The sequence below is a fragment of the Oncorhynchus clarkii genome, chromosome 18 (assembly GCF_045791955.1).
Source record: "Oncorhynchus clarkii lewisi isolate Uvic-CL-2024 chromosome 18, UVic_Ocla_1.0, whole genome shotgun sequence".
In the NCBI taxonomy this organism is placed as follows: domain Eukaryota; kingdom Metazoa; phylum Chordata; class Actinopteri; order Salmoniformes; family Salmonidae; genus Oncorhynchus; species Oncorhynchus clarkii.
In genome coordinates, this window is record NC_092164.1 from 63122999 (window position 1) to 63148127 (window position 25129).

General features: G+C 41.2%; 2 protein-coding genes across 3 annotated transcripts; both read left to right on the plus strand.

Moving 5' to 3' along the window:
- Nucleotides 1-2873: 2873 nt before the first annotated feature.
- LOC139373827 (serine/arginine-rich splicing factor 10-like) lies at nt 2874-10314 on the plus strand. Its single transcript, XM_071114877.1, has 6 exons — nt 2874-3030; nt 6974-7077; nt 8021-8125; nt 8343-8520; nt 8662-8718; nt 9000-10314. The coding sequence occupies exons 1-6, from the start codon at nt 2966-2968 to the stop codon at nt 9292-9294; spliced, it is 804 nt and encodes a 267-aa protein (XP_070970978.1). The 5' UTR covers nt 2874-2965; the 3' UTR covers nt 9295-10314.
- Nucleotides 10315-14970: 4656 nt separating this feature from the next.
- LOC139373828 (akirin-1A-like) lies at nt 14971-23701 on the plus strand. 2 transcript variants are annotated; one of them, XM_071114878.1, is made up of 5 exons: nt 14971-15406; nt 21040-21186; nt 21566-21706; nt 21973-22044; nt 22134-23701. In XM_071114878.1, the coding sequence occupies exons 1-5, from the start codon at nt 15202-15204 to the stop codon at nt 22142-22144; spliced, it is 576 nt and encodes a 191-aa protein (XP_070970979.1). In that variant the 5' UTR covers nt 14971-15201; the 3' UTR covers nt 22145-23701. The 2 variants fall into 2 exon arrangements, with proteins under 2 accessions (XP_070970979.1, XP_070970980.1); XM_071114879.1 differs by having other exon boundaries at nt 14985-15406; nt 21575-21706.
- The last annotated feature ends 1428 nt before the right edge of the window (nt 23702-25129 follow it).

The following is a 25129-nucleotide window of genomic DNA, read 5'->3' on the forward strand; positions in this document are numbered from 1 at the left end:
CAATGCTCTAACTACTAGGCTACCCTGCCGCCCCAATATGAAGAGAAATTATAGATAAAATGTATTGATGCTCATCGGCCATTGGACATAAAGATTACACAAGTTGGAAATCGCAAATTCAACAATGAGTGGTTTGGAAGGGATCAGTGGCTAACTGTAAGCAGTGCAAAGCAATCACTAGCCTGCTATTCACTGAAGTGGGTGTGTGGTCCAAATCTAAGGTTTAAGGGTCTCTTTTCCAAGCTTAAAAGGATAAACATTCAACTTTGGCCATGCTGTCAATCCAGCATGACTTCTGCCGAGTTGACAACAACTAGAAACTCGGGAATCTCAGACTTCAGTGAGTTCAAGACAACTGAGAACTCTGGGAAAACACGTTTTGAACGGTCATCCAACTCAGAATTCCAAGTCGGCCTCTTTCTAGAGCTCCGACTTGAAAGTAATGCTAAGTGTAAGTTGTGTAGTAAGCTGTTAGTAGTTCATGTGCCTCACCCTAATAATTTGGTCCCATTCCTCCTCATAACTTAGCCTACTGTTCTGACTTGATGGTGCACATGTAGCCTATAGTCTGTTCTAGAGAAATGTACAACATCGAATATTGTAAGAGCTTTCATTGTATGCTTATGTCCCCTTATTTATCCCATGGCTCTGACTTGGCATACAGGGAGAATACTGTAAGAACGGCCCATGTTCTGAATTCTGACGCTGTACATTTCAAAAGTGCTGAAAAAATAGTTACATTGACTACATCCGTCCTAGCTCGCTCATTAATGTCTTAATATAAATTACGGATTGCCTCTTATCCGCTTGTCATCCCCTTATGCCATAGTTTGTACAGCTTCATTGTCAGTAGAAACCACATTTCTTTAAGCAAGTCAGCCATATCAGCTATGTTTTTTAGAAGGCAGTAAATGAGACTGAATTGAGCCTTTTCGCTGTCAGACAAGGCTCAGCTGATAGCCAGGTGTCGCAGTGGTAAGGTGTTGGGACAGCTTTATGTAGGGCTTAACAGTTTGTGGGCACCGTTTGTCACCGTTATAGTGCAATTCATGTATTGTTTAGTGTAGTTTAGTGTAATGTTTGCCACTGCTCAGCCCACATCTCTGGTTGGGTGTCCACAGGCAGGCTGATGTGGTGGCAGACTTCCAGAGCCTAATCCTCTGGGATACTTTACTTGATGGACTAATTTGATCCATGATGAGAGCTTTTGATCAATCGATAGTAATAAAGGAAGATAATTTATTTTAACCTAAATATACAGTGCATTTGGAAAGTATTCAGACCCCTTGACTTTTTCCACATTTTCTTATGCTACAGCCTTATTCTAAAGTTGATTTTTTTATTTTTATTCATCATCAATCTACACACAATACACAATACCCAATAATAACACAATGAAAACAAGTTTTTGGCAATTTTTGCAAATGTATTAAAAATAAAAGAACCGATACCTTATTTACATAAAAATTCAGACCCTTTGGTATGAGACTCGAAATTGAGGTGCATCCTGTTTCCATTTATCATCCTTGAGATGATTCTATAACTTGATTGGAGTCCACTTTTGGTAAATTCAATTGATTGGACATGATTTGGAAAGACACACACCTGTCTATATAAGGTCCCACGGTTGACAGTGCATGTCAGAGCAAATATCATTAAATTTTCTGTAGAGCTCTGAGACAGGGTTGAGTCGAGGCACAGATCTGGGGATGGGTACCAAAACATTTCTGCAGTATTGAAGGTTCCCAAGAATACAGTGGCCTCCATCCTTTTTAAATGGAAGGAGTTTGGAACCAACAACACTCTTCCTAGAGCTGGCCACCTGGACAAACTGAGCAATTGGAGGAGGAGGGCCTTGGTCAGGCTGGTGACCATGAACCTGATGGTCACTCTGTTAGAGATCCATAGTTACTCTGTTTTGATGAGAGAACGTTCCAGAAGGACAACCATCTCTGCAGCACTCCACCAATCAGGCCTTTCTGGTAGAATGGCCAGACAGAAGCCACTAATAAGTAAAAGGCACATAACAGCTTGGGGTTTGCCAAAAGCCACATAAATGACTCTCAGATGATGAGAAACAAGATTCTCTGGTTTGATAAAACCAAGATTGAACTCTTTGGCCTGAATGCCAAGCGTCACGTCTGGAGGAAACCAGGCACCATCCCTACGGTGAAGCATGGTGGTGGAAGCGTCATGCTGTGAGGATGTTTTTCACCGGCAGGGACTGGGAGACAGGATTGAGGGAAAGATGGACGGAGCAAAGTACAGAGAGATCCTTGATGAAAACTTGCTCCAGTGCTCAGGCCAACACATTTTTTATTTTTTATTATGCAAGCATGGAGTTTTTTATTTAACTAGGCAAGTCGGTTAAGAACACATTTATATTTACAATAAGCACCTACCGGGGAACAGTGTTTGTTCGGGGGCAGAAAAATACTTTTTCATCTTCTCAGCTCTGGGATTTGATCCAGCAACCTTTCGGTTACTGGCCCAACGCCTCAAAATGCAGGCATTAATGATGAATGAATTCTATAATTGTATTATTATTTTACCTAAAAAAAAAATCATAATTACAGGCAGTTTACAGGTAGCATACCTAGTTGGGACTGGCAACAAAACCCACCGAGATTATTTTATGTTACTCTTTAACAAAACCACCTACTCAGTACCTACAGTAGGGATATTGCTGCTTCCTCAGCACGCTGTGATAACGGCACCTAATGTGTTTATCTATGTGTTCATGCAGGGCTCATCTGACTCCCTGGTCATACACAATTTAAAAAAGAAACAGCAGATGTTGCTGATTTTGTTTGCGCTTTCACTTGCTTACAATTGCGCGAAGTAGAACACGCGCCTGCGCATTCCTTCTTCCACGTAGCTGCGCCACAATCTCTGTCTGCGCATAAAGCCAAAACATAGCAGAAATATTTGCTGTAAAGCTGCGTTCTTGCTGAATATTTTGAACATGGCCAGATATTTGAGACCTCCAAATACATCGCTTTTCATCAGAAACATTTCCGATGAATCCAGGTGAGTACACATTTGGAACAAACCCCCCTAGTCGAGTCAACTAAATACTTCGACGCCCCGAGCTAGCTAACATTAGCCCAATGCTAGTCGGCTAGCCACGCGCTTCGGCCTGACTTGACCTTATCGGGGTAGCTAGACCAGAGGTGGCTAGACTGAAATCCTAGTCCATAAAAATCAAAAGAAAGCTACTATCATTGGATCAGATTGAAACATACGTTTGTATCTATATCAATCTGGCAATAATTCGAAGTAGTTAGTTGTCCTGCCTAATGAGCTAACGTCGTTAGCTTGCTGTAGCTTCCGGTGCACACTTCGGTGGGAAAATAAACTCCGCTTTTGCTTTATGGAATTCTAATATAAATGGCTTAAACATATGACTGTTAGAATGACATATTACCCATATCTAGTTAACAGCCAGGTATTTTATTTGCAAGAACAACACTACATACACAGGCCTACACATAGTAACACAGTAGTCCAAAGGCAGGCAGATGGCGATACTGAGGTTTAACCTTACTGTCCAAAGGGGAATGCAACGTTATGCAGCCAACTAACTATACACTCATCTCCCCCGTGGACCGGTTTATACTTTAAACATTCTCAATTCAGGCAAAAAAAAGTCGTCGATAATCGTTTTAATGTCGACAAGGCTATAAATATATAACCTACTTTAATTAATGAAACGCCATTTTCCACTACCATGCTACTGTGGCTAATGCTAGTCCCGGATGTTGCGTATCGCGTTCTACCAATCATGTTGCAGCAGTCTGTTTTTCCACAGCTGGTAAGATGGTTTCAAAATAAGTTGTTCCCAGAAATCCTTTAATATAATGTACCATATCACCCAGTCATCTGTCATCACACTATCACAATTTCCTCACCAAGACCAGTATACTGTCTCCTCGAATAATGCACAGTCCAGTTTATTGTCTGTTTACATATTTAAATTATTTATTTGATAAACAAATATAGTGTGTCAATCTTAACTGATTTATGTATCAGGAAATGTAATGCGGCACTTCAATCAATCACATTTATTTTGTAAAGCCCTTTTTACATCAGGAATTGTCAGTGTTTTACAGATATCCAGCCTAAAACCCATAATGAATACAGGGTGCGGACACTTCAAGACTGTAAGGACAGGTGGTCTTTAATGTTTTAGGCAGTCAAGGGATGTGGTGGTAAGAGGCATGGTAGTCAGAGATCAGTCCAGGGCAAGCCAGCTAGCCTGCAGCATGGGATGGGCAGGTCAACCAGGTGGATTGGTGACATGCAGAGCCGGGAATCCTCAGGCCAGGGTTTCCTCAGGCATAGTGAGAGAGAAATGGGGTTATTAGTGGCAGCATTCGGATCCATTAAAAAAAAAAAATGTATAATTTATTTACTATTAATTACACTTTTCAGATTGCACAAGTTTATGAACATATCACTTAATAGACCTGTAAACAAAATAATCATTACATTAATTAATGTGGGTTAAAAATCAATGTATTCTACTTTAAATCTAATTTAAACCTGATCATTTCACATCGTAAATGTTTCATCTTATTAAAACTGAATATCGTTCTGTAAATTAGTTCATGCTAACAAATCCAATACATGCCATTGAAACTATCAGAACGGGGGGAGAGACTGCTGCAAGTCTATTGCCGCACTGGTGTGTCAATTTCAGTAACATAATAAAAAGCAATCCATCAATATCCGTCAGTTTAAGTTAGAGATGGTTTTTTTTGTTGCATGAACTGCATATCAATAGGCGGCCTTCCGCATCTGCGGTGGTAGATAACCGAGCTACAGTGACGTTTGTCAGACCATGAGACATCCCGAAAATCGGTCTTCTCACGAAGACGTCTGCACGGTTTGGCTCTGCGGCCCCCACAATTGTCACAGGTCGGAAGTCTGTGCAATCCGTGTCAACTTCTGTTGGTAACGTTTGGGCTACTAACTGTGACCCCACCGTGGAAAAGGGAGATTCTCACGAACATGTCTCCGTTTTGCTCTACGACTCCCACAAATGTCACGGGACTCGTGACTATTATTTCTACATTGTAGAATAATAGTGAAGACATCAAAATTATGAAAATACACACATGGAATCATGTAGTAACCAAAACAGTGTTAAATCAAAATATATTTTAGATGTGAGATTCTTCAAAGTAGCCACCCTTTGCCTTGATGATACACACTCTTGACATTCTTTCAAACAGCTTCATGAGGTAGTCAGTCACCTGGAATGCATTTCAATTAACATGAGTGCCTTGTTAAAAGTTAATTTGTGGAATTTCTTATCTTAATGTGTTTTAGCCAATCAGTTGTCAAGGTAGGGGTGGTATACAGAAGATGGCAAGAACAGCTTTAACAAGCAAAGAGATAAGACAATCCAATTCTTAAGACATGAAGGTCAGTCAGTCCGGAAAATGTCAAGAACTTTGAAAGGTTCTTCAAGTGCAGTCGCAAAAACCATCAAGCGCTATGATGAAACTGGCTCTCATGAGGACCGCCACAGGAAAGGAAGACCCAAAGTTACTTCTGCTACAGGAAATAAGTTCATTAGAGTTACCAGCCTCAGAAATTGCAGCCCAAATAAATGCTTCACAGAGTTCAACTAACAGGCACATCTCAACATCAACAGTTCAGAGGAGATTGTGTGAATCAGGCCTTCATGGTTGAATTGCTGCAAAGAAACCACTACTAAAGGACACCAATAAGAAGAGACTTGCTTGAGCCAAGAAACGCAGGCAATGGACATTAGACCAGTGGAAATTGGTCCAAATGTGCGATTTTTGGTTCCAACCGCCGTGTCTTTTTCAGACCCAGAGTAGGTGAACAGATGATCTCCACATGTGTGGATCCCACTGTAAAGCATGGAGGAAGAGGAGGTGTGGGGGTGCTTTGCTGGTGACACTGTGTGTGATGTATTTAGAATTCAAGGCACACTTAACCAGCATGGCTACCAAAGCATTCTGCGGCGATATCCCATCTGGTTTGCGCTTAGAGGGACTATAATTTGTTTTTCAACTGTACAATGATCTAACACACCTCCAGGCTGTGTAAGGGCTATTCAACCAAGTAGGAGAGTGATGGAGTGCTGCGTCAGATGACCTGGCCTCCACAATCGCCTGACCTCAACCCAATTGAGTTGGACTGCAGAGTGAAGGAAAATCAGCCTACAGGGGCTCAGCATATGCGGGAACTCCTTCAAGACTGTTGGAAAAGTTTTCCGGGTGAAGCTGGTTGATAAAGCCAAGAGTGCAAAGCTGTCATCAAGGCACAGGGTGGCTACTTTGAAGAATATAAAATATATTGTTATTCAACACTTTTTGTTGGTTACTACATGATTCCATATGTGTATTTTCATAATTTTGATGTCTTCACTATTATTCTACAATGTAGAAAATAGTACAAAATAAAGAAATACCCTAGAATGAGTAGGTGTGTCCAAACTTTTGACTGGTACTATGTATGTTAATAAAACATTTTAAAAATCCTGAGCTCTTATCTCCTCCTAGATATAGCAAAGACATTTTTTAGCCATTTATGAATGTGTTATTCAATGCGTATGTATGGACTATAGTAGTAAAGGCCAAATTAATTATTTTATCCTAAAATTCACGGGGGATACGAGTGTATAGCTGGCTGCATAATATTCCCATTGGCCGGTAAGCTGAAACAACTAAATGTTGCGATCTGCCGGCATTTGGGCTACTAACACAGGGGATTTGAACAATTCTTGGAACTAAGATACATTTCAGAGTGTGCATGAACCTCAAAAAAAGTTTCAATTGTGTTTGTGCAAAGAAGTGGTATCTTCATATTGCCCAACAGAAGCCACCGGTCTCAGCGGTCTGTCCGTGGCTCCCATGGTGGTGCCACTTTATTCTGGAACTTAAGACTTTTCCTCCAGGTCATTGAAGTGAAATTTCTATCTATTTACGGTATTCAGGCCTGAGGATTTGCGGCGTGAGTTTGGTCGCTATGGGCCTGTAGTAGATGTCTACATTCCACTTGACTTCTATTCACGCCGACCGAGAGGATTTGCATATATTCAATATCCTTTCCCTTCTACAGTGAGCGTTATGAAATGTGTTTATCTTTTTTTGTTTTCATTTTGAATGTGGTGTAAACTTAACATGCTTTCTCAGACGGTGTCTTCAAGCATTGAGTTTTGGTTGTATAATTGATTTGCTGTGACTGTTTTCTGTATGTACACGCTGAAGAACTTTTTAATATCTAACTTACATTTCTCTGTTGCCCCAGAAAATGTAAAGGTATCCAGTTGTTGTGGAAAGTCCGGTTTAGAGTAGATCTAAAGACAAGCAGCAAAAGACCGCCAGGAGGCAAGAAACAGAGAGAGGGAGAAAGGTTGAAAAAAGAAAGAGAATTTAAAGCTTGAAGAGACAAAGGAAAAGGGGGACGGAGTCGAGGCTTGGATATGTCATCAAAAGAAAGAGGCAAAGGGAAGAGATTTTAAAGGGCAAAGACGAGCAGGAAACCCAAGTTCTTCTGGGAGGCGGTTAAAGAGCTTAAAGATCAAGATGTAAGTCAAAGTCGAGCGTGTTTAAGGTAACAAACCTGAATTATTTTGTATCCTCTCCAAAAAAATGAATCGACAAATATTACAGGAAAAGCAATCGATACATAGCCAATATGCTAAATTTGATTCTTAATTGAACTAAGAAATTATAATTGTACTCTCATTAATATATTTTGCACTCAACAATATCATTTGAAACTAAAGCAGTATTGGTTACTTGGTAAAGGCCATAAAATTAGCGACACATTATTGAAACATGTTTGCCTCATCTTTAATCTTCAGAAGAACCCAACATGCACTTAACAATTGTTCCAGAACCTACGTTTAGCTTTATACTGTCAGCCAATATGGCTTCCCTTATGATTAAGTGGCAGAAGATGCATTGTATTACAACAGTTGTGCTGAAAAGAATTTAACCACATGAGACCAGAAGGTAAGAACCTTAACAGCTCAGCAAGTTTGAAGATGTGCGCGACGCAGAAGATGCTCTTCACAACCTGGACAGGAAGTGGGTGTGTGGCCGACAGATTGAAATCCAGTTCGCGCAGGGAGATCGAAAGAGTAAGACAGTTACCCCAATTTATTGTTTGCTGAAGTAACTATGTACCATATCGAGCAATTTACTGATTTTATTTTCAGCTGTAAGTTCAAATACATGTATTTCCTACCTGACGTGGTACAGCTGTAATACTTTCAAGTAGAGCTAAAGCATTTGGTACTGTGTCTGCTAGTTGGGTTTTTCTCTCTTTACCCAAGCACCCTTATGTTTCCATCACAGCACCCAATCAGATGCAAGGGAAAGAGGGGGGATCTTCGCGCAGCTCTTCGCGGCATGATGACCGTGATTATGATCGGGACAGCCGTCGTAGGCGCTCTCGCAGCCGTAGCTACCAAAGACGCAGGTCACGCAGCCCATCCTACGAGCGCCGGCCCAGACGTTCTGAGAGTCCCCGAGAGTAAGGCCCTTTCTAGTGTTTTCCAACTAGCATGCTTCAAATAATTCTATTTGGAGGGGGGGGGTTTCAAGCTGCAAAGCTTCTATAAAATGTCAGTTCTGCTGAGTACATTCTGCTTGACAATATACTTTTGTTACCCAGCTCCCGTGGAAGGATGTATGGTGGTAGAGGAAGAAGCAGGAGCCCGGAAAATGACAGGTGGGTCCTTCACAGCTGAACCACTGACAATGATTGCATCCCAAATGGCACCTCTATTCCCTATATGGTACATTACTTTTGACCATGATTTATTGGGCTTTATTCAAAAGTAGTGTATTATATAGGGAATATGGACCTATTTGGGAGGTACACAGAGCCATGTTCTGGGCACTTTCAATTAATATATCAATCATTAGTTGGCTGTGATCTTCTGTCACTTTTGCTGTCTTCGTCAGTGGAAGCGTGATTCTAATTATCCAATGGTTTTGTTCTTTACGCAGGCACAGGCCACCCCCACGTGACCACAGACGACCCCCTCCTGGGCACTCCCCTCACAGCCAGTCCCGCTCCCCTTCTCACTCCAGATCCAGGGCCCAGAGGGAGTCCAGAGGGAAGTCTCGTTCCCACTCCAAGTCCCTGAGCCCACAAGATGGCGACTTCCACCAAGCCCCCGGTGGCTATGAGCCCCGGGACGAGGCGTCGTCCCGTATGCGTTCCCTGTCCCGCTCGCGTTCCCTCTCACGGTCCCGCTCTCGCTCCAGGTCCTGGACTGGGCGCAAGTCAGGGGGACACTAAACATGTTTGTTGGATCTTTTTGACAGTAGTTTTCTTGCTGGATAATTGTTCATGGAACAGTTGTTGGTTGGTTGGTTTGTTTGTTTGCAAAAATTATATTCCTTTTTTTTCCTGTTTTTTTTTTTTTTCTTTGAGGAAAGACAAACATGGTATCCTTCTGTTTTTAAATCCATCAATCCCAGAAATGTCCTGTCGTTTACACCCTCTGTTTCTAGTCATTATATCTTATGTAAAAGGGTTGTCTTTCATAAGACCCAGGGCTATAAGTACTGTACAAGCCAAGATCAAGGCCAGGATTGCATCCCATCAGTGGTAGGTTTGTGTAATAACACACATGACATTTTAAAGGTCATTTCCGTTTGAGCCAACATATGCAGCGTTTACTATGAATGCGGTCTCGGCAAACGAGGGAATATTGCTTTTTAAAGTTGCAGAGCTGAAAAGGGCTGATCAGAGTGAATCCTGGCCCTTGTCACTAAAATCATTACCTTGACTGTCTAGTCGGGTACATTGGACACCGTTCCACACAGTTGGGATGATTTGTAGTGTAAGTTACCTGGCCTGTATAAGAGCCGCTAGCCACTGGTGGGACAGTTCATTTTCTAATGCTGTTTTTTATTTTATTTTTTTTTTAAAGATTTGTTCAGCGATACAGGCCCATGTTAGTCCTGTTTTGATTTAATACATTCTGATAGCCCTAATTTTCATGCCTTCCAGGAATTCTAGAATAATTTCAGTAGTGTCATCCTGTCAACGGAAGGTTTGCTTTAGTTGCTGTGGTTTTTACATAGCCTGTTGTATTTTGTATTGTTTTCTGACATAAAAACATGACCTTGATCCTTCTCTCTGTGTTAGTGCTTCATACTCAACGGTTCCTATGGTGGCTTGTATTATTCTATAATCTTTGTTTCCTTCGACAGCAACTCAAGAAGTGTAGTCTTCCTTCCTTCTAAATATCAGTTATACTCCACTGTATATGCACCTGTATCTTGAGTAATAAATGTGTAAAAATGAATGGTAGCTATCTAGTTTGGGTGGCATTCTATCGGACATTGTTTGCTTGCATTTCTGCATGTGAGGATGTTTTAGAATTCAATAGGGTGTGCAATCATCAGTCTTACTGAGACGTCGACTTAAATCGGAGGATATCTGTACCTGGCAATCTATTTGATTGTGTAATATCACTATACACAAAATACCTTGAATGCTAATACCATACACGTGATTTGGGAGGAATAATTTATTTTCATCTTGATAAAGGTCACACAAGCTTATTCAAAAAATCTAAATATAAATTGGATGGATAAAATGAGAAAGAATAGGATTTGAATTTGGTATGAAGCATAAACTTTGAACTGAGCTGAACAGTTGAAACAACAGCAAAGTAACCAAAACATTAAAATATATCAATCAAATATTCCACTCAATTGCTTACATGTTCCATTTGATTCCAATTTTAACTTGTAAGTTTTGGTACATAAAATACTAAATGTCGCAATGGAATGTGTAAGGTAACCATAGCAACTGCAAGTGTGGGTGTTCAGTCATGATGCTTATTTTTTAAACATTCTCAGCTTTTGGATTTAAAGATACTCCATATGACTTACATTAAGTCCGGCATTTTTTTCCAATACAAAAGAAAATCTATTTTAATCCCGTCTGTGCTGTGCATAGTTTTCCCAGATCATTGCTCATACTTTCCGTGATCACGATTGCTGTGTATAAAATGCCCAAGAAGGGGGAGCACAGAAAGCACTGTTTCTACAGAAATTAATGATAGTCCTCAAAAAAACAATTAAATTGGTGAAAATATTACATAATAGACTCCGCTACAGACAGCAACAAAAACAGTTGAAACTAAGTAGTATTGCTGTGGTAGAATACCAATTGACAGCAAAATAGTTCCTCCAACTTTGAGGTCAGATGCTCTATTAAGTGCCAAAGCTTGGTATGTGCATTACTCCATTACTTCATAGAACAGCAAGCAGTAACAATATAGCCTGGGTATCGGTCTGTTTCTGCTCCCTTGTCAACTAATGCCAAACAATGGAGTAGGCAAGAGCACAAACTGATATGGGACCAGGTTAGTAACAATGAGGCAGGGCAACCAAGAGGGACTGCAGACTTAATACAACAAGACTGATGCTTCCTTCTACTGCTCTGACTGCTGCTTCTTAAAGGCTGCTGCTTCATGAAGGCTGCTGCTTCTTAAAGAATGCTGCTTCCTTCTACTGCTCTGACTGCTGCTTCCTTCAACTGCTCTGACTGCTGCTTCCTTCTACTGCTCTGACTGCTGCTTCCTTCTACTGGTCTGTCTGTTGATTCATAAAGGCTGCTGCTTCATTCTACTGGTCTGACTGCTGCTTCCTTCTACTGGTCTGGCTGCTGATTCATAAAGGCTGCTGCTTCATTCTACTGGTCTGACTGCTGCTTCATTCTACTGCTCTGGCTGCTGATTCCTTCTACTGCTCTGACTGCTGCTTCCTTCTACTGGTCTGGCTGCTTATTCATAAAGGCTGCTGCTTCATTCTACTGGTCTGACTGCTGCTTCATTCTACTGCTCTGGCTGCTGCTTCCTTCTACTGCTCTGACTGCTGCTTCCTTCTGCTCTGACTGCTGCTTCCTTCTACTGCTGCTTCCTTCTACTGGTCTGGCTGCTGATTCATAAAGGCTGCTGCTTCATTCTACTGGTCTGACTGCTGCTTCATTCTACTGCTCTGGCTGCTGCTTCCTTCTACTGCTCTGGCTGCTGCTTCCTTCTACTGGTCTGGCTGCTGATTCATAAAGGCTGCTGCTTCATTCTACTGGTCTAACTGCTGCTTCATTCTACTGCTCTGGCTGCTGCTTCCTTCTACTGGTCTGGCTGCTGATTCATAAAGGCTGCTGCTTCATTCTACTGGTCTGACTGCTGCTTCCTTCTACTGCTCTGGCTGCTGCTTCCTTCTACTGCCCTGACTCCCCAAAAACACAAGTATTGCTGAGCCTGCTGTGCTGTACACAAATTTTATTATAACCATGAAGGTGAGTGGGGAGGGGTGTCCAGATAACAGTACTCCTAATCTTTGTTCTACAGTATGTCCAATTTTGCTCAGTTTTCATCAACTTCTAAGCAAATGATGTGATGTTTATACAACATTGATATATGAAAGGTTGTACTGTATGTGTCACACACACTCGTTCTACAATTCATCAATGTAGGCACATTGGCAATTGACCAGATTATTCAAATGAAATATACTTTGAGACATCTTGCCAACAAAGCTATCCAGTTTTCTTCCAATGCACTCAGTTGTGAGTCAACTGATTGTAATCTTTCATGGTGAATTTCAATAAAAATTAAGTTTGAGCTTTTCAAATACCCAGATTGGTTATAAATGCATCACAGGTTGCTGTGAAAATGACAAACATTGGTTGAACTTCCCACAAGCTCCTACTCCTGACAATCAAAGAGTACAAAAACGTTAATCTGACTGGGTCGTATTCACTAGGAACCAAACAGATGCAAAGGGGCAGAAACGGAGAGGGACTACCTGAACATACTAAGAAATAAGAAGATTGTTTCCATGTGTTTAGGTCAGATACAACAACACCACCAGCACAGTTCTGGTTATACGGGAGAAAATGTGTATTGTTGTTGGTCTCTGCTGGTGTCTTCTACCTGAGGCTTCTGCATACTACAGAGAGATCTCTCTTTCTTCTTCTTGTGAACAAATTGACCTGATTATTGAAATGAGATATACTTTTGAGACATCTTGTCAACAAAGCTATTCCGTTTACTTCCAATGCCAATGTGCTCAGTTGTGAATCAACTGATTGTAATCTTCTTTTTTGCGAGCAGAATCAGGATGAATCTCAGTAACTGTTACACTGCTCCTTGATGCTGCATGTTCATGTTGGTCACAGATGGGAACCTTTGCCCCTGCTCTGCTGCGTGTCGACACGGTCCTCCTACCATGCTGACTTTACTTTGTCACCTGGTAAGATATTTAAAATGTAAATAAAAACATGCTTGGATACAAAAGCATCACTAACTAACCAGTTCAGAGACTTATGTTAAAGATACTAGCCTATGGCTCTGAACCAAGTAGAGAGTGACCCTCAGTTATGACACATGCCATTGCTTTGTTCTGTACTGATGTTATGCTGTTTGTGTTTTTCTGTGTTGAACATCAGCCAACCTCCGCAAACACTAGACTACTTTGTACCTGGAAAGTGAATCAATGAGCGGCTAAAGTTAATAATAGCAAGTCAATCATTTCATGATGAACTAACGTTAGTGCAGTCTATTGACTTTAATTAACTTTGCGACCCAGACCAATGATTTCCAGACCGATGGTCATTTGTCACTAGTTACTACAGCCATAATGGCAAAATTGGCTATGGTAAAAATTCATGAACATTTTTGGGTCATAATTTAAGGTTAGGCATAGTGTGTGTTTAAGGTTTCGGTTAAGGTTCAAATCTGATTTTAAGAAGATACATTTTTAGAAATACGCGGGGTTTAGCGATGAACTATGACTTTGTGGATGTAGTAACTAGTGACGACCCAGACTAACGGGGGTAACGTAGAGGATAAAGAGAGGCCCAACTCGGCGGAAAATCTGTCCCTCTCCAGCAGGTGGCGTTTGTTTCCTTGTTTCGCCTACCAAGCAAGGAGTTTTTGTATGGAGGTCAATGAGAGTGTCGAATTTGGTATGGCTTATTTGACAAGCTTTTGTATTTGTCTTTAATTGGGATCCCCATTAGCTGCTGCCTGCCGCAGCTAATTTTCCTGGGGTCCAAACACATTAAGGCGTAAAACAATCCAGTTTACACATTACACCTAAAACCAAAATATAAAACAGTACATCATATAACATTAGTACACCACTACATATCTACAATACAAAACGTATAATACCACCATACAACAATATTACAATGTACGTGTATGTAGAGTGCGTGTACTAGCGTTTGTGTGCATCACAGTACCCGCTGTTCCATAAGGTGTATTTGTATTAAATAAATATCTGATTCTACTGCTGCATCAGTTACCTGATGTGGAATTAGAGTTCCATGTAGTCATGGCTCTATGTAGTACTGTACACCTCCCATAGTCTGTTCTGGACTTTGTGAAGAGAACTCTGGCGGTATGTCTTATGGGTATGCATGGGTGTCCAAGCTGTGTGCTAGTAGTTTATTAAACAGACAGTTCGGTGCATCCAGCTTGTTAACACTTCCTACAAAAATAAGTAGTGATCAAGTCAATCTCTCCTCCACTTTGAGCCATGAAAGATTGACATGCATATTACTAGACTGCTTTGTACGACTCCCATTGTTAGGGCGGAGATACATGTATCTTGTCAGTGTATCCATAATCTTTGAGAAACATTAGCTAATGCCTGCATAGCTCATATAGATGTTATTAAACTACTAATTAGTATTAGCTACGTGGCTTTGGTAGAACACTAGGAGCGGGCAGCTATATTATGCAAGCTATATCGCCTATTATTAGCTGGCTAACGTTGAACTAAGCATTTTGGTTGTTAAAAGAAAATAAGTTTAATTTGATAAAGTAAAGATATTCCTTAAATCGGTCAGCTAGCTAGCTGTGTTATTAACTTTTAAAAAAGGAAGCAAAGTTCATATTTCGGTCTGAACTCCGTCCAGTAAGTGGCGGTGAAGGCAATTAAAGGTGTGACATCTGCCTTAAAACGAAAGTTAGATGGAAGAAGACGCCATTTGAACCTTGTTATTTAGCAAGCGAGTGATTTAACAAAACACCGAGAAAAATAAATTAGTAGACAAGAAAGCGCAAGACGGGACAGCCAATCTTCATTTACTCAGTTACTATTAGCAGCTATCCTACATTTTGACCGACACCCCTCCCCCCCAAAAGAAGTTGTTTCCTGGACTAAGTTAGCTACCATGGCGTGCACAGCTACTTTGAAGCGTTCAGTGGAGTTGGAGGCCCTTCACAGCCCTCAATCTCCAAAACGGCGAAGGTGCAGCAATCTGCCAGGGACTCCGGTCTCCCCGTCTCCAAAGCGATGCAACCTGCTGTCTGCTACAGGTGACAACAGTTCGATGTCACCCCAATCGACTTGTGGAGGAGAACACAGGCTCACCCCAGGTTAGTCGAGTGCCCGAATTGAGCTGGATGGACATTGTAGTAAAAGAGGCTATCTAATAATAATTAAGCCTGCTTTTTAAAGGCTGTAGCTAATAGGCCTACACTGAAGCAAGACAAGATCATTATGATGTAAAATGAATACAAATATAATATGTAGTTAGCCACTAGTCTCAACTCACAAGTTTGCCAGAATGAACCCGGCCCTGATCGTAACATGTTTATCCTAGCTAGCTAAGTCAATTCGTTTTTAGTCGATGACAATACCTAGGTAGGAAACAGTGGTGGGTGGAAAAAGTACCAAATTGTCATACTTTAGTAAAAGTAACGATATCTAAAATAGAAAATGACTCGCGTGAAAGTCACCTGGTAAAATTCTACTTGTGAGTAAATGTCTCAATTTCTTTCATGTCAAAAATCGAATCAAATTATATTTGTCGCATGCGCCAAATACAACAGGTGTACCTTACGACAAGCCCTTAATTAACCAACAATGCAGTTCAAGAAATGTAATTAAGAAAATATTTACTAAATTAAACTGAAGTTTAAAAAGGTAACATAATAACAATGAGGTTAGGGTAAGAGTCTATGTGCGGGGGTACAGGTTAGTCAAGGTAATTTGTACGTGTAGGTAGGGGTAAAGTAACTATGCACGGATAACAAACAGGGAGTAACAGCAGTGTAAAAACAAAGGGGGTGTCAATGCAAATTGTCCGGGTGGCCTTTTGATTAATTGTTAACTGACATTGCCTAGTAGATACAGTTTAAGTCAGAAGTTTGCATACACCTTAGCCAAATACATTGAAACAATTTTACATTTTTCACAATTCCTGACATTTAATCCTAGTAAAAATTCCCTGTCTTATGTCAGTTAGGATCACCACTTTATTTTAAGACTGAAACGTTAGAATTATCAGAGTGATTTATTTCAGCTTTTATTTCTTTCATCACATTCCCAGTGGGTTAGAAGTTTACATGCTCTCAATGAGTATCTGGTAGTGTTGCCTTTAAATTGTTTAACTTGGGTCAAACGTTTTGGGTAGACTTCCACAAGCTTCCCACAATAAGTTGGGTGAATTTTGGCCCATTCCTCCTGACAGAGCTGGTGTAACTGAGTCAGGTTTGTAGGCCTCCATGCTCGCACATACTTTTTCAGTTCTGCCCACACATTTTCTATGGGATTAAGGTCAGGGCTTTGTGATGGCCACTCCAAATACCTTGACTTTGTTGTCCTTAAGCCATTTTGCCACAACTTTGGAAGTATGCTTGGGGTCATTGTCCATTTGGAAGACCCATTTGCGACCAAGCTTTAACTTCCTGACTGATGTTTTGAGATGTTGCTTCAATATATCCACGTAATTTTCTTGCCTCATGATGCCATCTATTCTGTGAAGTGCACCAGTCCCTCCTGCAGCAAAGCACCCCCACAACATGATGCTGCCACCCCCTGTGCTTCACAGGTACACCTCCACTTGACTCAAATGATGTCAATTTGGCTTGCAAGCCTCCCCCTTTTTCCTCCAAACATGATGGTCATTATGGCCAAACATATTTAATTTTGTTTCATCAGACCAGAGGACATTTCTCCAAAAAGTACCAACTTTGTCGCCATGTACAGTTGCAAACCATATAGTCTGGCTTTTTAATGGCAGTTTTGGAGCAGTGGCTCCTTCCTTGCTGAGCGGCCTTTCAGGTTATGTCGATATAGAACTCGTTTTACTGTGGCTATAGATACTTTTGTACCTGTTTCCTCCAACATCTTCACAAGGTCCTTTGCTGCTGTTCTGGGATTGATTTGCATTTTTCGCACCAAAGTACGTTCCTCTCTAGGAGACAGAACGCGTCTCCTTCCTGAGCGGTATGACGGCTGCGTGATCCCATGGTGTTTATACTTGCGTACTATTGTTTGTACAGATGAACGTGGTACCTTCAGGCATTTGGAAATTGTTCCCCAGGATGAACCAGACTTGTGGAGGTCTACAATTTTTTTTTAGGTCTTGGCTGATATTCTTTTGATTTTCCCATGATGTCAAGCAAAGAGGCACTGAGTTTTTGAAGGTCGGCCTTGAAATACATCCACAGGTACACCTCCAATTGATGTCAATTAGCCTATCAGAAGCTTCTAAAGCCATGACATTTTCTGGAATTTTCCAAGCTGTTTAAGGCACAGTCAACTTAGTGTATGTGAACTTCTGACCCACTGGAATTGTGACACTGAATTATAAGTGAAATAATCTGTCAACAATTGTTGGAAAAACCTGTCAGGATGCTCTCGTTGGTGGGCTGTATAACTTTTTGAGGATCTGGGGTCCTAGGCCAAATACCTACATGTTTAAAACAGACCACCATAGTCCCTGTGCCCAAAAAAGCAAAGGAACCTGCCTAAATGACTACCGACCCATAGCACTCACGTCTGTAGCCATGAAGTGCTTTGAAAGGCTGGTCATGGCTCACATCAACACCATCATCCCAGAAAGCCTAGACCCACTCCAATTTGCATACCGCCCCAACAGATCCAAAGATGATGCAATCTCTGTTGCACTCCTCACTGCCCTTTCCCACCAGGACAAATGGAACACCTATGTGAGAATTTTATTCATTGACTACAGCTCAGCCAGCGTTCAACAACAACAGTACCCTCAAAACTCATCAATAAGCTAAGGACCCTGGGACTAAACACCTCCCTCTGCAACTGGATCCTGGACTTCCTGACGGGCCGCCCCCAGGTGGTAAGGGTAGGTTACAACACATCTGCCACGCTGATCCTCAACACAGAAGCCCCTCAGGGGTGCGTGCTCAGTCCCCTCCTGTACTCCCTGTTCACTCATGACTGCTCGGCCAGGCATATCTCCAACACCATCATTAAATTTGCAGATGACAACAGCGGTAGGCCTGATCACCAATAACAACAAGACATTCTATAGGGAGGAGGTCAGAGACCTGGCCGTGTGGTGCCAGGATAAACACCTCTCTCTCAACGTAATCAAGACAAAGGAGATGACTGTGGACTACAGGACAAATTGGACCGAGCACGCTCCCATTCTCATCGACGGGGCTGTAGTGGAGTAGGTTGAGAGCTTCAAGTTCCTTGGTGTCCACATCACCAACAAACTATCATGGTCTTCACAGTCGTGAAGAGGGCACGACAAAACCTATTTCCCCCTCAAAGAGACTGAAAAGATTTGGTATGGATCCTCAGATCCTCAAAAGGTTATACAGCTGCACCATCGAGAGCATCCTGACTAGCGGTCGACCGATTAATCGGAATGGCCCATTTAATTAGGGCCGATTTCAAGTTTTCATAACAATCGGAAATCGGTATTTTTGGGTGCCGATTTCCGATTTATTTTTAACATTTTTATTTCTTATTTTTATACCTTTTTATTTAACTAGGCAAGTTGGTTAAGAACACATTCTTATTTTCAATGACTGCCTAGGACTGTGGGTTAACTGCCTTGTTCAGGGGCAGAATGACAGATTTTCACCTTGTCAGCTCAGGGGTTCCAATCTTGCAACCGCACAGTTTACTAGTCCAACGCTCTAACCATTGCACTCCACGAGTAGCCTGCCTGTTACGCGAATGTAGTAGAAGCCAAGGTAAATTGCTAGCTAGCATTAAACTTATCTTATAAAAAAAACAATCAATCATAATCACTAGTTATAACTACTAATCCAGTTTAGCAGGCAATATTAACCAGGTGAAATTGTGTCATTTCTCTTGGGTTCATTGCACGCAGAGTCAGGGTATATGCAAGTTTGGGCTGCCTGGCTCATTGCGAACTAATTTGCCAGAATTTTATGTAATTATGACATAAATTGAAGGTTGTGCAATGTAACAAGAATATTTAGACTTAGGGATGCCACCCGTTAGATAAAATACCGAACGGTTCCGTATTTCACTGAAATAATAAATGTTTTGTTTTTGAAATGATAGTTTCTGGATTCGATCATATTAATGACCAAAGGCTCGTATTTCTGTGTTATTATGTTATAATTAAGTCTATGATTTGATAGAGCAGTCTGACTGAGCAGCAGCAGGCCCGTAATCATTCATTCAAACAGCACTTTTGTGCGTTTTGCCAGCAGCTCTTCGCAAGCACATCACTGTTTATGACTTCAAGCCTATCATCCTAATGGCTGGTGTAACCAATGTGAAATGGCTAGCTAGTTAGCTGGGTGTGCGCTAATACTGTTTCAAACGTCACTCGCTTTTAGATTTGGAGTAGTTATTCCCCTTGCGCTGCAAGGGCCGTGGCTTTTGTGGAGCGATGGGTAACGATGCTTTGAATGTGGCTGTTGTCTATGTGTTCCTGGTTCGAGCCCAGGTAGGGGCGAGGAGGGGGATGGAAGCTATACTGTTACACTAGCAAAACTATAGTGCCTATAAGAACATCCAATAGTCAAAGGTATATGAAAGGTATATTTTACATGGCACATATTACTTTCTTCTCCAACACTTTGTTTTTGCATTATTTAAACCAATTTGAACGTGTTTCATTATTTATTTGAGGCTAAATTGATTTTTATTGATGTTTTATATTAAGTTCAAATAGGTGTTAATTCAGTATTGTTGTAATTGTCATTATTACAAATGAAAAAAATTAAATCGGTATCGGCTTTTTTGGTCCTCCAATAATCGGTATCGGCGTTGAAAAATCAGAATTGGTCGACCTCTAATCCTGACTGGTAGCATCACTGCCTGGTATGGCAACTGCTCGGCCTCCAACCGCAAGGCACTACAGAGGGTAGTGCGAACGGTCCAGTTTTTTTGTCTTCACTATTATTCGACAATGTAGAAAATACTACAAATAAAGAAAAACCCAGAAATGAGTAGGTGTCAACTTTTGACTGGTACTGTACATACGGTCACTGTAGGGACGACGACGTCGTCAATGCACTTATTGATGAAGCCGGTGACTGAGGTGGTGTACTCCTCAATGCCATTGGATGAATCCCGGAACATATTCCAGTCTGTGCAAGCAAAACGGTACTACAGCGTAGCATCCACATCTGGCCACTTCCGTATTGAGCGAGTCACTGGTGCTTCCTGCTTTAGTTTTAGCTTGGTAGCAGAAATCATTTAAAATTCCTTAAATTAAGCAAACGGCACCATTTTCTTTTTTATTTATGGATAGCCAGGGGCACACACCAACACTCAGACTTAAAAATATATATATTTTTGTACAAACGTGTGTTTAGTGAGTCCGCCAGATCAGAGGTGGTAGGGATTCCCTGGTCATGATAAGTGCATGAATTGGACCATTTTCCTGTCCTGCATTCAAAATGTAACAAGTACTTTTGGGTGTCGGGTAAGAAGTACATTATTTTCTTTAGGAATGTAGTGAAGTAAAAGTTGTCAAATATAAATAGTAAAGTACAGATACCACAAAGGACAACTTAAGTCGAAATTGAGTATTTTTACTTAAGTACTTTACACCACTGCTAGGAAGTCATTTATACATCCATCTACCTACCAAATTGAAAATGATGGATTGATTAGGTGCATGCATGTGTGACCATGTTTTATCACGCAACCGAGAGACATGTGGGAGGCCTGGGTTGATGCGTGAGGAAACACTCATTCCAGGATACGCCAATCATGTTAAGATTACGTTTTCTGTTTCTCCTCTCCACAGAGCAGATTGTCCAGAATCTTAGGCAAGAATACAGCCGCTATCAGAGGAGGCGGAAGCTTGAGGGGGCCTTCAACCAGAGCCAGTCCCAGAGTCTAAGTGATGGCCCAGGCCAAAGCCCTGGCTTCATGGCACCAAGCGCCCAACCAGGTGTGTTTTCATGCACTCCCACCAAGCTGAAGGAGATGCTGTTAGCATCTTATGGCAAATAAATGATTGTAAGAATGAATAACACACACATTGTGCTGTCTCACTGTAGGGATGAATAACACACACACTGCTGTCTTGTTTTTTGGTGTGGTGAATAAGAGCCACCAGAGTTAAATTCTTAAGAATTCTGCATGTGTTTATTCTAGATGTTTCAACATCCTGACCTAGTAAGGTGGTTATTTTTAACCATCCATAGGGCACCCTATTTCCTGATGTAGTGCCCCTGTTAAAAGTAGTCCACAATAAAGGGAATAGGGTGGGATTTGGGATTTTGCATGTGCAGTTGTCAGGCCACAGACCACTCCTTGTCATGTTATAGTGTCTCCAGGGTCTTCTGTGAAGAGGGACCAGCCCTGTTTCACACTGCACCAAGTTGGCTCTCTGTGTGAACGGATTCTCAAGGACCATGACGAGAACATCCGTGAAGAGTATGAGCAAATCCTCAACACTAAACTGGCAGGTATACTGAGTGACTTCCTCTTTACAGATATGTGCCCGGATTCATGAAGCATCTGAGTAGGAGTGCTGATCTGGGATCAGTTTCACCTTTTTTAGACCATAATTAATCAGTTTACATAAGGGGGAGTTGGGACCTGATGCCAGATTGGCTCTCCTACTCTTAAAGGCTTTAAGAATACAGGCCCAGATTGACATCTCATGGTCAGACAGCTCAGTTTAATTGGTTTTAATTCCATAGATAATTTGATGTTTTTGGTTCCTTCCCAGAACAATATGAATCGTTTGTGAAGTTCACACATAACCAGATCATGAGACAATATGGCGCCAGACCCTCCAGCTGTGAGTTCCAACGATATCACAACACGTTCACTTTTATCCTCGTGTTTCTGCAGGGCCTGTTTTTAAATCATCATTTTCTTATTTTTCAGATGTCTCATGAACTATCTTAAATAAAGAAGTTACCTGCTCTCACGTCTAGACTGCTGCTCGCCTATCTCCACATTTTTCTTCACTACTTCAGTGCTATGATTTTCTTTTGACTTTTAACTCTCAATAATCTGAGTTGTACTTGTGTGGGTGTGCTCTTTTTTTTTTTGAGATGGACGGTTGACTTCTATTTAACCTCCCAAACTCACTGCTGCAGCATGAATCCTCACTTTTCACCAACCATACATGAAAATGTGGTTCTCTTTTTTAATTATTATTATTTTTTTTAGAAATGAAAGTTATTTGCCGTTTTGTGCTTTATCTAAATTGTATTTGATGTTATACAGGGGGTACTTCAGTGTACTACAGACGGTCAATTGTAGTTTTGCTTTTCTTGAAACATTTTTGTACATGGCTGATTCCCCCCTTGTCTTGCATATTTCAATTGATCTAGCCTTTCCAGAAACTGATCATGTCAACCCCACGAGAATCTGTTTGGAATTTGCAGGGTTCTTGTTCAGACATTCTACCCAATTATGCTGCAATTGAGGAGATGCCAGCAAAGCAGGTGTCGTTATACTGCGCTCTTTATGAAATATGCAGCCTATTACTCCCAAGAATACCACGAATGGAAGGGCTCATTTGTTGACTGGTTAAGATCCTTTTTTACAGGGATAGACTATGGTTGAGGCTTTGTTTCATGTGAGAATGAAATGTGGGGAAACTGCACCTATCCTCTCTTGGTTTGGAATAAAACACCATTCAATAAAAAGATTGCGGTCAGAGTAAAAGTATAACTGCAGTTATTCTGAAATTACTGTGTCCAAAATACCCACGGTTGAAACTGCAGTCTGTATAGACTTGATTCTGTTATCTATAATACTTGGGCCCTTGAGAGGTTTGTAAGGGAACCACACTCATTGTAGTGACCTTCTCAAAGTTTTGAATCTGTAGCTGGTCCCCTTTTTTAAAAATGTTTTAATTTTTTTTTATTGAATGTTCTGCATATGATTTATAAACTCTTAATGTACTACTTGATATCCCTATTAAATGACTAGTTTTGGGTTATTAGCCAGGGGATCCTATAATACTGGTGTGTTCTGTAAAGCCTGTGATTAGGACTGAAGGGGTTATTTAGTCCTTTTACATAGTACTACTGAATACAGTGAATGTATGTCTTTTAACGGATGGCTTTGGGTTGAAACAAATCTGATTTTCATCATTCAAACATGAGCTAATGTGCTTCTTTACAAGCTGTATTACATAGGGTGCAATCCTACCATTAGGAAGTGCCATTTTAAATGCATCATGAGTTATGACCATTTCTTTACACAGACGAAGACTTGATTCTCTAATTGTGTGGTTTTGGATTGAGTTCTACAAGAAGATCTTACTATGAACTTTTAATCAAAAAATACCCAATCAATTTTTTAAATTGTCCTACATGTAATGTGTCCTTTTTGAGCTCAGTTTTGCTGTACACAATTATAACATTGTTGAATATAAAGCCTTGATTTGAAGGGAATCATTTTTATAACATTGTTGAAATAAAGCCTTGATTTGAAGGGAATCATTTTGAATGTAGTTCTTCTGAGTTAAATTAGAAGACATTAAGTAAGCTGAATATGAGCTGGCACAAGTGTTATATTTGTAGCAAATGAAAATGGTGCACTGGGGGACAGCATTAATGTAGCATTTTGAACAGCATTTTGTAAACATTTTTCATAACTATGGAGAATATCAGTCCATGAAACACAGTATCACAAATACTTGAAAGATTTCTAGTATCGAAAGGGTCCAATATATTCAATGTACTGTCGAAGTACACAGTTGTGATTGCTAGAAACTACTGAAGCTACTCAAGAACAATTGGTATGGGAGGGAGACTTCCATTTTCTATGGCTTCACAATTAAACCAACAACAAACCTGGTAGAACAACCTGTTCTCATAGCATTTTGCTTTATCTAAATCCGGACCGGACAACATGGCCTCCGATTTGACACACTGAACTCTGTCAGCAAAGTAGTTGGTGAACCAGGCAAGGCAGTCATTATAAAAACCGAGGCTACTGAGTCTGCCGATAAGAATGATTGACAGAGTCGAAAGCCTTGGCCAGGTCGATGAAGACTGCTGCACAGTACTGTCTTTTATCGATGGCGGTTATGATATCGTTTAGTACCTTGAGCGTGGCTGAGGTGCACCCGTGACCGGCTCGGAAACCAGATTGCACAGCGGAGAAGGTACGGTGGGATTCGAGATGGTCAGTGATCTGTTTGTTGACTTGGCTTTCGAAGACCTTAGATAGGCAGGGCAGGATGGATATAGGTCTGTAACAGTTTGGGTCCAGGGTGTCTCCCCCTTTGAAGAGGGGGATGACTGCGGCAGCTTTCCAATCCTTGGGGATCTCAGACGATATGAAAGAGAGGTTGAACAGGCTGGTTATAGGGGTTGCGACAATGGCGGCGGATAGTTTCAGAAATAGAGGGTCGGAGCTGTTGGCCGAGATTGGAGTAGCCAGGAGGAAGGCATGGCCAGCCGTTGAGAAATGCTTGTTGAAGTTTTTGATTATCATGGATTTATCGGTGGTGACCGTGTTACCTAGCCTCAGTGCAGCTGGGAGGAGGTGCTCTTGTTCTCCATGGACTTTACAGTGTCCCAGAACTTTTTGGAGTTAGAGCTACAGGATGCAAATTTCTGCTTGAAGAAGCTGGCCTTTGCTTTCCTGACTGACTGCGTGTATTGGTTCCTGACTTCCCTGAACAGTTGCATATCGCGGGGACTATTCGATGCTATTGCAGTCCGCCACAGGATGTTTTTGTGCTGGTCGAGGGCAGTCAGGTCTGGAGTGAAACAAGGGCTATATCTGTACTTAGTTTTGCATTTTTTGAACAGAGCATGCTTATCTAAGATGGTGAGGAAGTTACTTTTAAAGAATGACCAGGCATCCTCAACTGACGGGATGAGGTCAATATCCTTCCAGGATACCCAGGCCAGGTC

Coding starts and splice junctions, on each gene's coding strand:
- LOC139373827 (XM_071114877.1), top strand. CDS start 2,966: ATGGCCAGATATTTGAGACCTCCAAATACATCGCTTTTCATCAGAAAC. Junction 8,126..8,342: donor CGCGCAGGGAGATCGAAAGA/GTAAGACAGTTA, acceptor TTTCCATCACAG/CACCCAATCAGATGCAAGGG. Junction 8,719..8,999: donor AGGAGCCCGGAAAATGACAG/GTGGGTCCTTCA, acceptor TTCTTTACGCAG/GCACAGGCCACCCCCACGTG.
- LOC139373828 (XM_071114878.1), top strand. CDS start 15,202: ATGGCGTGCACAGCTACTTTGAAGCGTTCAGTGGAGTTGGAGGCCCTT. Junction 21,187..21,565: donor GGCACCAAGCGCCCAACCAG/GTGTGTTTTCAT, acceptor GTCATGTTATAG/TGTCTCCAGGGTCTTCTGTG. Junction 21,707..21,972: donor CCTCAACACTAAACTGGCAG/GTATACTGAGTG, acceptor GTTCCTTCCCAG/AACAATATGAATCGTTTGTG.